This window comes from Chamaea fasciata, unplaced genomic scaffold (genome assembly GCF_029207755.1).
Source record: "Chamaea fasciata isolate MVZ Bird 193981 ecotype frontalis unplaced genomic scaffold, bChaFas1.0.hap1 SCAF_3, whole genome shotgun sequence".
Taxonomy (NCBI): Eukaryota; Metazoa; Chordata; class Aves; order Passeriformes; family Sylviidae; genus Chamaea; species Chamaea fasciata.
In genome coordinates this window covers 64,449,261-64,465,011 of record NW_027094088.1, presented here as the reverse complement: position 1 = coordinate 64,465,011, position 15,751 = coordinate 64,449,261, and the positions used below count along the sequence as shown (strand labels likewise).

Here is a 15,751-nt window from a genome sequence, read left to right as displayed (position 1 = left end):
AAAAGGTATCTAGACACATTGCAGAGTTGGTGAGTTTTTTGTAAACCGTAACAGTACAGACTTCAAAACACACTCTGACTTGCTACAATGCTAGTTGGTTTACATTCAGGAATTTAACTTTTCTCCTCTAAAATGTATTCTGAATTTCCCCCTCTAAAAAGAGGATATAACTTCATCCAGAATTAATCTGATTAACATATAATTAATATAGTATATATGTGTGTGCCTGTATAATTTTTTAATACACGTAAGCACAATTCAAAGGGGCCGACAAAGTAAAGCCATCGGACACATCTGCCTCTTGAAAAGCCAGACTGCCATCATGGGTTAAGACTGCAAAATTATATTGCTGTCTTGCAGTGTTCAGAACATAACACTCTATCAAGTTTATTTTGAGTATTCTAGAAATCTGCAGTTTCTCCTCTGTCACTGCTCTCCCCCACTGGTACTCTTATTCTTTCTAAGAGGAACGACAAAGTTTAATTTCTGCAGCTTAATTTCTGTTTCCAAAATCTGCTATTTGTCTTTCCAAGTGTTCGGTCATTGTCTCACTGAATGCAGCAATAAGGTAAATGGAAACAGGTACTCACCTCAACTTTAACATTCCTGTGCAGGCTTTTTTATTATGCCCTGATCCACATTAAATCTGGGGAGGGGGATTTAAAAACATTTAAACCCTTTAGAAATCTGAACTAACTAGATGATGCACCTGTTTGCCTGCTAAGCAGGCTACCTGTGTAGGAACTACAGTACATGTACATTAAATACAGACTTCAGCCTTCAAATCCAACGTATAAGACAGCTACTACTAGAGAACTGATCTGACTAAAGAAAGGCTGATCTGACCTGATCTGATTGAAGAAAGGATCAGGTGGGAGATGAGTGAAAGGAACGGCTTCTCTTCCCTGGAGACTGAGCTAGCTGAAATTCCTATGAATAGCATGAGAATATGAATACGTGAACCTTCTTCAGAAGTTCAGATTCTTTCCATTTCAATCCTGAGCCTTAGCACATGTCAAGTACCTTTCTTTGATGTGGGAAGGTTGAAGCTGTAAAGAGGTAGGTGTCAGATGAGGAAATAAGTTAATCAGATATCCCAGACACTTGTGTTTCCTTTGAGAACTGAATTAAATTACTTTTTGATTTTCAATTGCTTGAAGTAAATTGAGTGGTGTATGACCTGAATATTTTGTCTCCAGAACTTTACATTTTGCCTTTCTGGATTTAAATACGACCACTTAACTCACAAAACCATTGCTATCTTTCAAGGAGTGCAAAGACCCTTTAAGGAAGGCTCAGTATGCGTGCACTGACATCTGCTTCTGGAAATCAGTTACAGACAAGACTACTTGGAAGTGATGCGAATAAAGGTTTTATTGTCGAGCCACAAAGATTCCTTGCACTGTAATACTGAATATGTGTTGAAGGGGTGATCTTTCAGGACATTTCTTGAGGGCAACCATTGTTCTAATGTTATCAGATTTCCAATAGGTCACTTGAACCTCTGAACCTTCATTTGAAATACTTGCCTCTTACCAAAATCTTTTTGCAAGTCACTGAAGCAGACAAACACTCTAACAGTCATTTCATTAATGGTAGATTTGAAAGCTGTATGCCTGATAACATAGTTACTCTTAAAACTCACTGTACCAGGTTAGTATTATTCTCAGCACACAAATAACAGTAATTGGCAAAACAATTTAAGTTTTATAATGTCATGTCAAGAAAACATCTCTGCATGGAAAGATTATGTGAAGAAGTAGTTTATTAAGAAAAATGAACTTGCCCTAAAAGTAGAAGATTTCTGCTACACCAACTTTACCCTTCTTCCTGGTTTGATTTTAAAAGTTTTGTATGATGTAACACACTGAAGCTGCCACACCCTGATCATTACCCTCTTTTCATATATTTAATCATGCACATACAGTTTGCACAAATAAGTCTATAGATTTCTACTCAGCAATCAAATTCTAAGTAGGCAATACTATTTTTTATTTTGCTCTCAGATCAAGCTGTGTATGAATACCTTATGATCCATTTAACAGTATCAAAATACATCAGAAAAATGTTCATCTGAACTTTCCAAAATTTCTCCTTCACCATCTGTAGAGGTGAGAATCACTTTTTATTTTAAATTTAGCCTTCTTCTTCAAGCAGTTATTGTATAACTTGCATAGCAAATCTGAGAAGTGGCTGAATTAATGCCATTATTTTTAATGGAAATCCTGTAAGGTGAAGTGACTGGACGTGTATATTTCAAGATGACCACGATGTTCCTTTTTTAAGGTACCAAGTGTAAAAAACAGCTCTGAACAACTGGATCAATATAACTTCTAATTTTATGGTCTTTACATTAGTACCCCAAATAGACCGTGCCGTGTATAAGAATATCTGAAACACCTTTGCTAGGACACGTCTGTGCTAACATCTAAACATCAGTTTGATCTGGTATTTGCAGGCCTCCCTTTTAGAAAGCATTCTGAAAGTCTGTAGATACTTGGAAAAGAATTACGTGTATTGGGAAGAACATGTTTTTGTTTTAAGTCCAGGGCTTTTATGTTAATTGCTGAATGCAAGTAATTAGGCCTTTCATCTTATATTTATTCAGTAATTTATCATTCACTATTTGAACCATAAATGGAATCACCCAAGTACTATACAAGATCCAGAGAAACTGACTTCTGATCACTGTACGTGAGAAAAAATAGAAAACAAGAAGCAATGTATGAATCCAATATGTGGTCAAAGTGCAAAGCTGTGACAAGTTTCAGGAATTTCATCTGGTTTCCTTGATTAGCTTCTAAAGATGAAATTATTTTGACAAAGACATACAACATCCTTTACATTGCTGGCTAGACACATAAGACTGAAGTAATGTTAAAATTGCTTTTTAAGTAGAAGAAAACCCATAGCTCAAACACTCAAGATGCTGGAGAAAATTACAGATATAACTAGAAAATCCATTATACTAACTCCTTTTAAAGAAAGGGAGAGTGACAATGCCTCAGCAAGGTCCATTGTCAAAAAGCAGCAAATATAACCAAATGGGGAGGGGGCAGGCAGAATAAAGTGCCAAGACCTTTATTAGTTAGCCCGTGTTACTCTGAATTTCTGTTTTATTTGCAAATCTATGACAGGGCCAATTTGATCTCAGCTGCATCTCACCACTAAACTTTCCTCATCCTTCCATAAACCAGAGGATTAAGACTACAACTTGTAAACTACTGAGGCTTCAAACAACTGTTATACTGAACTTAATACTGAAAACATTGTTCAGACAACAAACTACTTCAAACTGGGCTCTCCTGGAGGCCTTTGCCTATTGAACTTCTCCAGCTTCCCAAAAATCACTATTCATATCCTTCTGGATAATTTCCTAAATGCATCTCATTCCGGATAATCTTCCTCTCCACGATTCATAGACCAAGGCTGAAACAATTTCCATCTGTATTTTCTCATGGGAAGTCACCCTCCCTTATAAACACAACATTTGAAACACAAAAATATTTTATTTATCCAGTGTTAGGTTCCACCTGGCACTCACCAGCAGCACTGGTTACATGTTCTGCCATTCAAAATTCAACTGGAAAAAATACTGTGTGCTCTTTACACAATTAATTCCCAATAATCAAGTCACCATTCATCTTTACACAGGAATGCATTTCCAATAATCAAGTCACCTTAATTTATATTTGATAAAGAGCTTACTTTCTTAGTTTTTATAAAAATAACAAAAAATAACACCACAAATCCTAACATATAATTTGTTTAAGTCTTCTTTAGGGTAAAGATTCCTTCCTAAACTTTCTTTCCTTTGCTTATCCTGTTCTTGCATCATCAAGAGTGTACAGAACTTCAGTCACCTCAACTGCATTTTCATCTATTGCTCCTGTGTAGAAGGAATACAGCAACTCCCCCCACACACACAGGCTGTGGCAAGCAGCCCGTATCCTGCAGTTCAACAAGCTGTGCAAGAGAACACCAGGGACCCTATATTGAACAATGCTGAATAAGGTGTATAATTCTAGACTAAAAAGTGGACACAAAGGGCCCACATTTCCTGTGAAATGAGATGAACTTGTAATTATTATTACTATTAAATAATAATATTCCCCTGTTAAAGCACAAAGGTTGGGAACAGCAACAAATCCTAGCATTTTCAAGCAGCCCAGGAAGTACGATAGAGTCATTGATAGTATTACAACAGCTCACTTTCAGCTATTGTGATTAGGCAAGATTTTAATTACTTGCAATTATGGGGAAAATAAGTTTCATTCATATTCCACAAATGAAAGTTACTGGCAGCTTGCTAAAATATTCAGTTCCTGAAGACATGAGAAACAATCTTAGCAACCTTTTTATCGCAAGTGTCAAAGCCTGATTATTGCATAACATGTTATTTAACCTTGCTGAAGTCCCTGCATGGCAAACCGCAAGATCTTCAACAGGAAAAAAAATAAAGTGCTACTGAAGGCACTAATGAACTATAGCAGCAAAAGAACTGCGTTTAGTAATGAATTTGCAGGATCTCCTTTTAGCCCATCAAAATAGGTTCTTACACATAATCAAAACAAAATCAAGTCACTTTGAAGTCTGGAATTTGGAATGTACTAATAAGTTATGTGGCAAACTAGTAATCAGATAGTCCCACAAACTAAAGAACCATTTTCAACAGCTGGCTTTCTTAAGATTTCTCTCCGACCCATTATACATTTACTCACACCTCCCACACAACTTTTTTCCTTTTTTTTTTTTTTTTAATGGGAAAGCTGTTCTAAATTGTTGTATTAGGAAACTTTCTGCTTTTCTCACTTGAAGGGGAAAAACACAAAGAATAAAGAGCCAAAAAACTATAATGTTCAAGTCAGAACATTAGGTTGGGGATTGTTAAATACAATTACAAGTCAACCATAATATCTACAGTTTGAGAATAGTAGGATTTAGATTTGTAAATGCTGAAGTTTGAAATAAGCAAACTGAAGTCTGGAAGTCTGTCCTGTTACTGATTGCCACACCACAAATACAGCTGAGTCAATGATAAATGCTGGAAGCTTTATTTATTACAGATGCAAATAATATTTGTTATTCTGGGACCTTGGAAAGGGAGTATGCTAGTGTATACACGACAGTAGAGAAAAAACCCATAACTTCAAATTTCTCTACTTTTACCAGTTCTTTTCCAGTTCCCAAATAATAGACATATCACTCACAAAACTTCTAGGTTGCAGGAGGCTGCTGACAAAACCTCTTTAATAGATACTCAGATTTGCTGAGCTAAGAACAAAGATGAAAATCAGAAGGGATAGGTTAGCCTTCAAGCTTCAAAAGTGGCATATAAAAACAGATACAGTGACCAACTGACCTCTAAACATCTTTTCTTAAGAGCATTGGTAGGACAAAAGACAGAGGGGTACCCTCAACTTCTTACTTTTTCCCTTCTCTTTATGCAGTTCTTCAATTCATTAGCACCTGTCTTTGAGAGCAAATAATGAAATGGTCTTCATACCTTCCCAATTTCCCTCTTATCCGAACAAGTGCATGGCTTTCTGCTCCATACCTTGTTCCCATTCTGATCCTGTCTGGCTACACTTCCATCAGATTGCTGGTCAGTCGGTCACGGTATGAATTCAAGCCCTGTCCCATGTACAACTTGATTGCTAACACTTTCTGCTCTTGGTGCAGGCCCCTGTTGTTCCAGTCAATGTCCAGACATGCTTTAGGACGCCATGTAGACCAAGGACTGCACCCAGCAGGCAGTACAGGCAAGATCGCCCTTTTGCATGGAGGGAGTTTAGCAGGGCTGAAGAGGGGGATGGATCACTTAGTCACTCATCCTAAAGATACTGGGATGTGTTTGGGTGTAGATGCAGAGCACCATCAATTCCAATACGTAACAACTCCCAAACCTTCACTGCTGTGCCATGTGGCTCTGCCCCTGCACCCCTACTCCCTGACACCTGACCCCTTCATTTGCCTCATTAAGGTCCCTCTTCCTCTCTCTCTCTCTTCCCAGGCATGTATTCAATGTTATGTGGCTCTTGGACTGCAGAGACCAAGTTTTCCTCCTCAGTGTGAAGCAGAAGTGGGGTGGTGGTACAGAAACACTTTCAGAAAGCTCTGTGTGTGTGTGTGTGTAGCTTCTGAAACAAGAAAAAGTAAGAGCAGAGGAGCAGACAACAATGCGTAGTTGCAGCTAGGGAACAGCCAAGCTCCCTAAAGATCCCATGAAGGTCTGGTTCCCTTTTCCTCCCTTGTAACCTGCTGCTCCACGGCCCAGCCCAGCTGCAGCCTTGGGCTGTGCACTGTGAAGGGGCGTGTGGGCAGCAGCCTGTGTGGGGAGGTCAGAACAAAGGCTTGGCTATATTAATTAGAAGACTGAAGATGAATCCCCCACAGAGATGAAGTGATTTAACAGAGAACAGAGCACATATCCATGCTGATACTCAAAGCTAAGACCATGGATTTAGCCACTGCAAATGCCAACTCTTTCCAGAGGTACAAGTATGTCTACATCTCTTATAATATTGACAGAATCAGAAAATGCAACTTAATTCCTGAAGGAATGGCTCAGCTTAGCTGAAACTTCAGCAAGGTTTCAAATAAAAAAAATGTCAGCAGTTATGACATAAAAAAGCTCCAAGCATAGCAACGTGGATATCTCAGTTATAAAATCACAAGGCTTCCAGCTACAGCTGTAATGAAAATAGCCTGTGTTATACTCCAAAAGGGAAAGCTTCTAAACATATCCTCTGACAAGCTCACTAAAATGCACAAGTTCGCCAAGAAAGGTGTCGCTGACTTAACCAGAATTTTCCTTCAAAATCAAAACCTATCTTTGGAAAGGTAAAGAAGAGCAACCCTGACACCTAATTCATTGAACTGCGAGATTGAAATCTAATGCATAAAGAGACGTTGCCATTTCCCATTAAATCATCTTTATTCCACAAATCCTTTCATGCAGATAAACTAGTGCCTACTTTACAAAGTGACATTAGAAAACTTTTATGATCAGGTGTTGAGAGTGGTGTGAATGCTGGCCAAATAGTTTGATGAGTATCTTCTAGAATTTGTAAAATTTTCCTTTATCCAGCTGCATTGACATAGAACATAAGGTGAAAAAATTCTGCTACAGAATACAGTCACAGCAATTTTTGTAAAGAACATCCTAAAGAAAATTAAAGATTTGAAAGACATGGTTCTAAGAATAAATGAAGAGAAAAACTTACCCTATTTATGCAATTAAAGGCCAAATATGCTGATTAAGCAGCTGCTGCCCAGGAAATGATCAGAAACATCAAATACAAGTTCATACTACTCAGAAGAAATAACTCTTAAGGATATGTCAGTGTGTCAATTATTCCAAATGAATCACTTTCACAGGACCAAGGTTTCTAAAACAGAAGCAAGTAACAGTGTACATACCATTTTTGCAGATGATGTCACGTAAGGCCTGATACATGATAAATGCTTAAACACAAAAGAGAACTGCTGTTCTTTGAACTGTAAGATATGAATACAAAATGGTATTTGAACCTAAAACCTACACTTAAACTGGAAAACTAAACAAAAGTGCAAGTAGAGTAGCTTCCAACAATCCAGCCATTAAACAAATGGACATCCATTATTAAATTTGGCATTGCAGTTATTTATTTTAATTTCCTTGTTCCAGTTTGCGAAAATTCATCTATGCGCTGCTGGTGCCATTGTGAAATTCAGTCATATATGATTATGAAGTATTATGAAAATAATTTTGTGAGGTGTTGAATTCCAAGCTGCTATTTACGGGAGTATCAGTTACAATATACTGTTAGTGACGCACGTCAGTGTTATCTGTGAAGCTGCTTTGGTAAATCTCCTTGACTCTTTCATTGACCAACTAATGCAATACAAAATTCCTGACATTTTCTTGCTTATAAGCATTACTGAGAAAAAAAGAGGAAATGTAGCCAATACCATCTATAAGTTTCCAGTACCAAATATAGCAAGATTTATGTAAACTGAAAGACTTTCATGTTAATAATGTAAATCACTCTACAACACTTTACAGTGTTCCTCCAAGTAGAGCTCAGGTCAACATTTTGAGTGGAGTTTGTTATTTTCTGTTGTCTTATCCTGTTTTCTAAATATCTTGATAATACCAAGCTAATTAGACAGGAAATTTGTATTACAAAAACACCTTTAGGAAAAAAAATTCTTATGGACAAAATAAGGTTAGTGTGTCATTCAGTCTTCTGACACTATGCAGGAGCACTGTTTAATATCCTCTATTTACATTATAAATGTAAATATAAATGCATACTAAATTACTGCTTATATAAACTATGTAATATCCACTCTTACTAACTCCTTCTTAAAAGGATAATTAATTCTCAAGCATGGAAGAGAACCTGATTAAACCTGAATTTTGCATAACTTATTAGAAAGAGTACTTTGTTTTCAGAAAGTGTTTCTAACATTAAGCATGTCAACTACAAGAGCCTTTAAGTGCTTAGTGTACTGTGCTTACTTTACTACACTGATCAGAGGTGCTTCATCAGCTCTCTATATCCAACAATAAAGCTTCTGTCCCAAAAAGATAAAAAAGAAAAAATACCAAACCCAAGACTTCTCAATTTAATTGAAGAGGTTCCTGCTTGTTCAAGGCCTTTCTAGAATAAAAGCTTCAATAATGAACCTCAGCTGCATATTTGCCACTTAATAGGGTGATTTGTACATGCAGCTGTGAAGACCTGATGCTTCGTAAGACTAAAGCAGTTCTGTTGTGCCAGTAGTTCAGCCTAACTCATGATACTCAACTTTACTGGAGTAGACAAAGGAACTCAGTATGTATGGCATGTATGTAAGTAGCATGTATGGCATGTACCTTTCTCTAAACACAAGTAAAATCTGTGGAAGATTTCATAAAATGAAAACGTAAAAGGTTTATATAACGAAAAAGTTAATGCTTGAAGGGTCCCAATTCTTCTATCCAGAAAAGCTGAAAAGGCAGTTTTTCACCTTACAGTGGCAAATACTCTATTTCTTTTTTCCTTCCTTTGGTCCAGATCATTGACTTCCATCTACCTAAATCTCTCTGATTGAAAAAGCATATAAGCAGAGCAGCAAATTTCCTACCTCCAGTTTCCTGCCTTGTTCTAACTATCAATGATCTAAATTCTTTAGCCTTGCATCATGCTTGTAGTACTAGAACCCAGTCCTCAGTTGAACCCCTAGAGACTAAACAGAGCATTAAATGTTAATCAGCAATGCTCCTTACCACATTGAAATCCAAGTTTTTTTCAACCCACTCCTTGGCTTCCTTGAACTCCTCTTTCATTTCCATGATGTATAGTGTATCAAGGGCATCCACAATTGTTGCTCCTTGTATGTTACCTGAAATACATGAAAAACCAGTGATTTACTTTCCAACAGAAGACTTTTCAGTTAGATCTAATTAATTTAAATTAATTCTAATTTCAAAATCCAATTTCAATTAATCCAATTAAAAACTGGGTGCATAAGCATTCAAGTGGTAACTAGTAATTCACAGCCCTTACTTTGATTCTCATGCCACAACACAACATCATAATATTTAAGTATTTCCTCTACTAATGAACTTTTGAAGAGCTGCTCTAATGCACTGTATTTTCCACCATAATTTTGCATTTTAAACCACTGATAGAACAGTTCAGCGTAAAATGACATAAAACCCAGTAAGTCTCAGTAACTGAGAAATTCCCATTTCTTCCAGTTTGTAATGAAAGCAAACAATTGCTTTCTTGTTTTTACACTCAATAATATACATAGAACTTTAAGAAGCTGGTGAGTACTGATCCCATGTCACTTAGGAAAGCCCTTTAAGAAGTACAGTTTGTGGAAAACAATTTTTCTGATATTGTGCACCACTGTGTTACCTGCACAAGATAGCACTGGGGGAGGCAAAGGCAAACTTGCACACATGGATTTGTCAGCTCAGGAGGGGCTGCAAGGCACTGGCTTTCAGAGCAAGGCCCTGGTGATCTGCAAAAGTGGCACCCCTCTACCTCCATTACAGAGCTGGGTAAGAGCTTGCCTTGAGCTAACACTACAAGATGAAATATCATCAGTATGTTGGCTTTGGAATGGATTAAATGTTCATCATCCTGTACTGAAAGGTTAATGCGGACAGTGAGGTTCAAGAAAACACAGTCACTCAAAATACTTTCCCATGCTTACTTCAAATTTACCTTGACCTTTTCAAAACACCATTTTTGTCTAAGAGGAGTTTCAATTCCAATTTATGGGATAATGTCAAAAATTCAATTTTGATCACTCTACTAAAATCTATATTTCTTACTTGGCTCTCGCAGTTTTCATGATGAATGGAAAACCACGGTTATATTTTAGAGAAGACTCTTATACAGAAGTAAACATTTGTAATTACAAAAAAATTTAGGTTGCAATCAACAGTGAAAGTCATTAGGTCCAATCCCTGTCTCCCTCAGCAGGACTAATGAGTCAGGTGAATAGCTGACTACTCATTCCGGAATTGATTGTACCAGGGGAATAAGAAGATAGTAGCTTCAACTAATTAAGGAACTTGATTATCATCTTGTCTCTGAAATACCTGATGAAAAAATAAACTTAATTTTGTAAACTTATCAAATATCAGAATTCAATTTTTCATATTTAAGACAGAAAGCTACTATATCAGTCAATTCTTGTGTTCACTGCCATCATAGGTTTCTGCTTCTACATGAAACAGAGAGGTGATTGGAAAGCTCTGTATAGCAGGAGTGACATCACTTTCTTAAATTAAACTTCCAGGTAGAAAATAATTTTCCATTTCCACCATCATAAACAAAAAAAATTATTTGAGGTTACTACAACAGTTATTTGGTACATTTAACAGAACCAGATACCTTCTCTATTTTAGCAGCTGCTTATACCACCCATTTTTGGAATGTCACTTTCCTACTCTGAAGGAAGTATTCTCTACATTTTCCTCCAGACATTCCACTAATGAAACTGCAGCATACCTCGGTAAGAACAACATAATATCCTCCAAGAGCTTATTTGGAACTCAGCTGCCCTTCTCTAACATTAAAGGAAAAGTATTCCTTTAAACTTGGCTAAGCAACTTATATTTTTCCTCAGCTTATGAGAAAGTGAGAGTGGAAAACTGCTGGAGGACATCTGCTCAAGAACACTACTGCAAAAGCTCTGGAGATGTCTGGTAACTGCATACAACAAAAGCAGATCCTAGTGAACCTTTACAACTGAGCTCTACTTACAGAAAAATCATCTATAACCTGATTTGCTTCAGTGGATTGTGATAGGCTCATCATGCAAAGACATTCTTTGTGATAATCCTCTTGTAATACAACTAATACCACCACTAAACAGTTGAGCTTTCAATTTTAAGGATTAGTACTTGAGCTGCAACCCACTACTAAGTCAGAAGAAAAAGAGGAGAAAATTTATTGAAAAAATCGCTCTTGGAGTCACCTACTGATTATGATTTTTTTTCCCTGAATCTGGCCTATGTGGCCTTCTTAGAGCACAGACAGGAAAAAAAGCTAGAATCTCAAGTAGATATTACTTTATTTGAAATAACCTCTGCTATTAGTTTGAAGGCTCCAGAAAATTGAATAAAACAATGTGACAATCAGTCAAGTTTGTCTCAAACAGCTGTATTTCTGAGTTCTTGATAAAAGAAAAAAGAACAGAGAAAGAGTCAGTTTAGAGGCCAGAATTATGACTTGTGACCAACTGCAGTTTGTGCCAAGTCAGCCAACAGGATAACTTAAACTTGAGAGTAGTATGGAAATTGTGATGCTGAACAGCTCATTAATAACCAGTCAGACAAACTAGTGGTGGTGGTGGGGGAAGGAGTGCAAAGAAATGAAAAGAACATTTCTTATTATGGGATAAGACCAAATATTTCCCAAGCCTATTTAAGTTATGCTTCTCAAAGCACAGCACATAAATTATTAAATACAGTTATCACTGTTGTTCGTTCCTACACAACACTCCCAAGGAATTACACAGCAGTCATGGTCTACAAGAAGCAAAGATTATTGCTAGGCAATTACAGTACACACTCATAACACAGAATATTTGGACAAGAGAACTGTTTTCCTATACACCTACAGAACTGCTACAAATTTGACTAACAGTGGGCACCGTGTTACAGAGTGCCAGCAAAGTTGCAGTCTCCATGGTGGAGTTTCATAGTTGCCCTAGGCAGGAAGAAGATACCACAAACAACACTTGGATAAAATTAATAGACCTCAGGTAAATAAAGATATATTTTGCAGTTAATTTAAAAAAAGTATATATATACTCAAGGTAGAGAAAATGAACTTGAAACTCATAAAACATAAGCTCAAAGGGAGTAATTTTGATGATAAAAGAGATAACCAGATGTACAAGCCTACCAAAATGAAGAATTATTAATCTCTACCAAAACCTCCAGACCAAGTACTCATACATGTTCCATTTTATTTCTGTTAACCCTTTGCTTTTATCTCTTCTCTTTATTAACAGCATTATTTATTTCAAGGGATTAATAGAGAACATATAAAATAGCCTACTATTAACTGAAAAGAATGCAAAAGAAATCAGTCAACATGAAATTTCCAGTACACTATGGAGAAACATCTATAGATCTTCCTTTCCAGTTTAACACTTAAAATCTTAAGCAATGGTCTGGAAGAAAACAAAAAAAGAACATATTGCTAACAAGATTTGTGGACTATTAACCGCAATGGCTTATTACCCAGCATTTCAGAATAGTATAATGTAAAAAGCACAGGTAGCCTATACCTCCTCTGAGTAATGCATAGTCAGCCCATTTAAACTGCTTTTTAATATCTAACAGTGCCAGTGTATGTGCATGCAAATTAAAAAAAAGGACATTACATTAGAGAATGGAGCAGCATCTCAGGACTGGGCAGCAAGAGCAGATTAGGAAGAGTGATCAGAGGATGAATAACTTTATATGAGTTTCTAGGATGCCACTGCAGGGAGAACTGCTCTGGATGTGAATGACAACCTTATTAGCACAGCTCTGTGACTGAGCTTATATGGCCATATGGTTTAAGAACCACAACTGGCTTATGGCCAAGCCTTTTGGAGTACGTGCCAAAAAAAGTTCTCACTTGTCTAGCCCAAGCTTTTGGATATGACCAGAAGAGTCTGAAATACTCAGTCTGAATACTTCAGAAGTAACGTATGTTGGTGCACTTACAATTTCCTCCTATCTCTTGAACATCCAGCTTGGCATTAGAGAATACATATAGGTTCAACTAAAGTAACATTTTGATTTGAGCTGTAAGTTTCTTGGAGCATTGCAAAAGCTGACTCATATCTTAGAACAGTGTTTTCCTTTATTTAAAGTTCACTGAAAAGGCTCCTATCCAATATCATTAGCAATTTAAAGTGTCAAGAGTGATTAATTATTAAAGTGTGCTATGCCAAAACATGAAATTCTTTGACTCAAGTACTGGCAAACCCTCAGCAATATTAATACGTTTAATTTCAGTGACTATAAGCACCTGGTAAGAGTGGGGAAAGAAAAATTCATTCAATTTTTAACAATTCTAGCTTTTCATATATGTAACATGAAATAGTATAGTGGAATTTCTAGAATTCTCTTCAAAATCTCCAGCATTTTATACATCTGTGCATTTTAGAGCCAGCTCTGGTTTTTGATTATTTGATAAAGCTCAAAGAATTTTTCTCTCATTGCTTATCTCTGTGCTTCCTGCAGATGCCTTTGGCATCCACCACACTTCTGGCACGGTGCAGCTCAGCTACATGTTTTGTTATAAACCACCTTCTTTTGTTTGAACATGCTGCCTAGTAATTTGCTACCTCCACCCCTTCCTTACAAAGGATATCACTCCCCACAAGGAACAATAAATCTTTCTTCATCCCATCTATGCCACTTTTTATGGACCTCCACATATCATTCTGGAAAGTTGTCAAGCTTTACTACTTACTATGAGCTCAAGTCTGCCTGTTTTGTGTATTAATTCAGAATTACATCTCCTGTGAGTGCCAGTTTAAATTAGGAACATTTTCTAAGTGCAACTATCACCTGTTGGGAAATCCTTCTGATTTTGTGGAACTGTTTGCAGTTTGCCATTGCCAAAGCTACCCCAAGTAACTTATTTGCACTGCCAAATTTCACTCTGATCATTTGAGTTTTCAGCGTTGGGATGAGTAATCTGAGAGTGTGGCCTCAGCACCAATGGATTCCAGTGAGAGGCCAGTAATAAGCCTGAAAAATGTTTTTTTTGGAAATCTAAAAAGACAATACACTTATCTTTGTTGTGCAACATGACCTCCTCTCAAAAATGCTGTGTTGAGTAATTCATCCACATATCTGCTAACTTTTTACCCAAGTTAATTTAGTTGAGATAGATGTCAGGCTTACTTCCAAAATTAAAACCACATACCAAACCACAAAATTTCAAGGAATATAGCAGGAACAGTGAAGACAAACAAGACTGGGGTAAGAATAAGATTTTGAATCCTTTCAATTTAACTTAATATATTATTTAAACACATTAATTGCGTAGGCTATATTAATAAACTTAGAGTTTGAAAAGACACATTGCTATACACTGTCAAGACAGTTCTGGATATAAATTTTGGCAGGCTTTAAAAATATTCATACACAACAACACTCCATAAAAAAAAAACCAACAAAAAACAATTCAAAGTGGGAGGAGCAGGATCTTACTAAATTATAGTACTTTGGGGTTTGCAGATTGTGAGTATTTATTAAATGCCTCCTTTTTGCCTCCAGAAAAGGTCCTTTTCACTTGCAGAGATTAATTATACTATGTTCACAAATTACAATATCAAACTGGCAATACTGCACATGAAACACAGCTTCAGATAATTAAAAAAGCCCTTTAGTTACAGTCACTTAAGTGCAGAAAGCACTTCTAGAAAGAGTTCTCTGCTAGTGCAGCAACACTCATTAGTTTTAAAATTAGTTCAGAAGGCTTAGAGAGGAATAGCTCCCAGTTTGAGGGGTTGGTGGTGGAGTGCTTTAAAAAAAAAGGCAAAATCTTGATTTCGCCACTTGCGCAATAGCAAAGTAGATTAATAAATCTTTGCTTTAGGTAATATTGTTAAAAGCAACTTGGAACATAAAGGTTAAAGTATTAAAAACTATCAGCACTTACTCAGGGCCTACTTTCTACTAGGAATAGTCAGAGAACAATTAGTACTCACAAAAGAAGTCATACAAGGAGATTTGTCCTGTTTTGCTAATGGACAGATTTGGTGCAAACAGATGCTGAGCCATTCCAATTTATTTGATTAATCTAGAAAGAGTTGCACACTTCATGAAATCAAACCAGTAAGAATATTTCTGTCTTTTCAAATAGTTGCTACAACACAGTAAAACCTAACATGGCAAATACAAAGGAAATAAAAACATTGCATGGGATGTGCTGAAAAGACATTGCCAATGGTCAGAGGCATGTACGTGGCACTAGCTTCAAGGAGAAATATTTCAGTTCACATGTTCCACTGTTTCTCTGAGAATATATTATTCTTGGTGCGCACATGTGAGAGAAAGCAACTTCTGCCCATAACATGAATATATCTACAGTCTGCCAGTCTAAAGACTTTCTCAACTTATCACATACACCCTTCTACACACACTGCCTGCAGAATACCAGCAAGATCAAGGCAGTTCCTTCACAAGTTGTTTTCATGGCTTGAGTTTAGGACAAAAAAAAAAAGTAATTTCCAAGTTCAGCAAGAAGTC

General features: G+C 36.7%; 1 protein-coding gene across 1 annotated transcript in view; it reads right to left on the bottom strand.

The window, feature by feature from the left end:
* Positions 1 to 15,751, bottom strand: part of MAN1A1 (mannosidase alpha class 1A member 1) — a 141,944-nt gene that overhangs the window by 86,028 nt on the left and 40,165 nt on the right. The window contains exon 3 of the mRNA XM_066179325.1: positions 9,257 to 9,372. Within this exon, the coding sequence (XP_066035422.1) occupies positions 9,257 to 9,372 (116 nt within the window). The remainder of the gene's footprint in view (positions 1 to 9,256; positions 9,373 to 15,751) is intronic.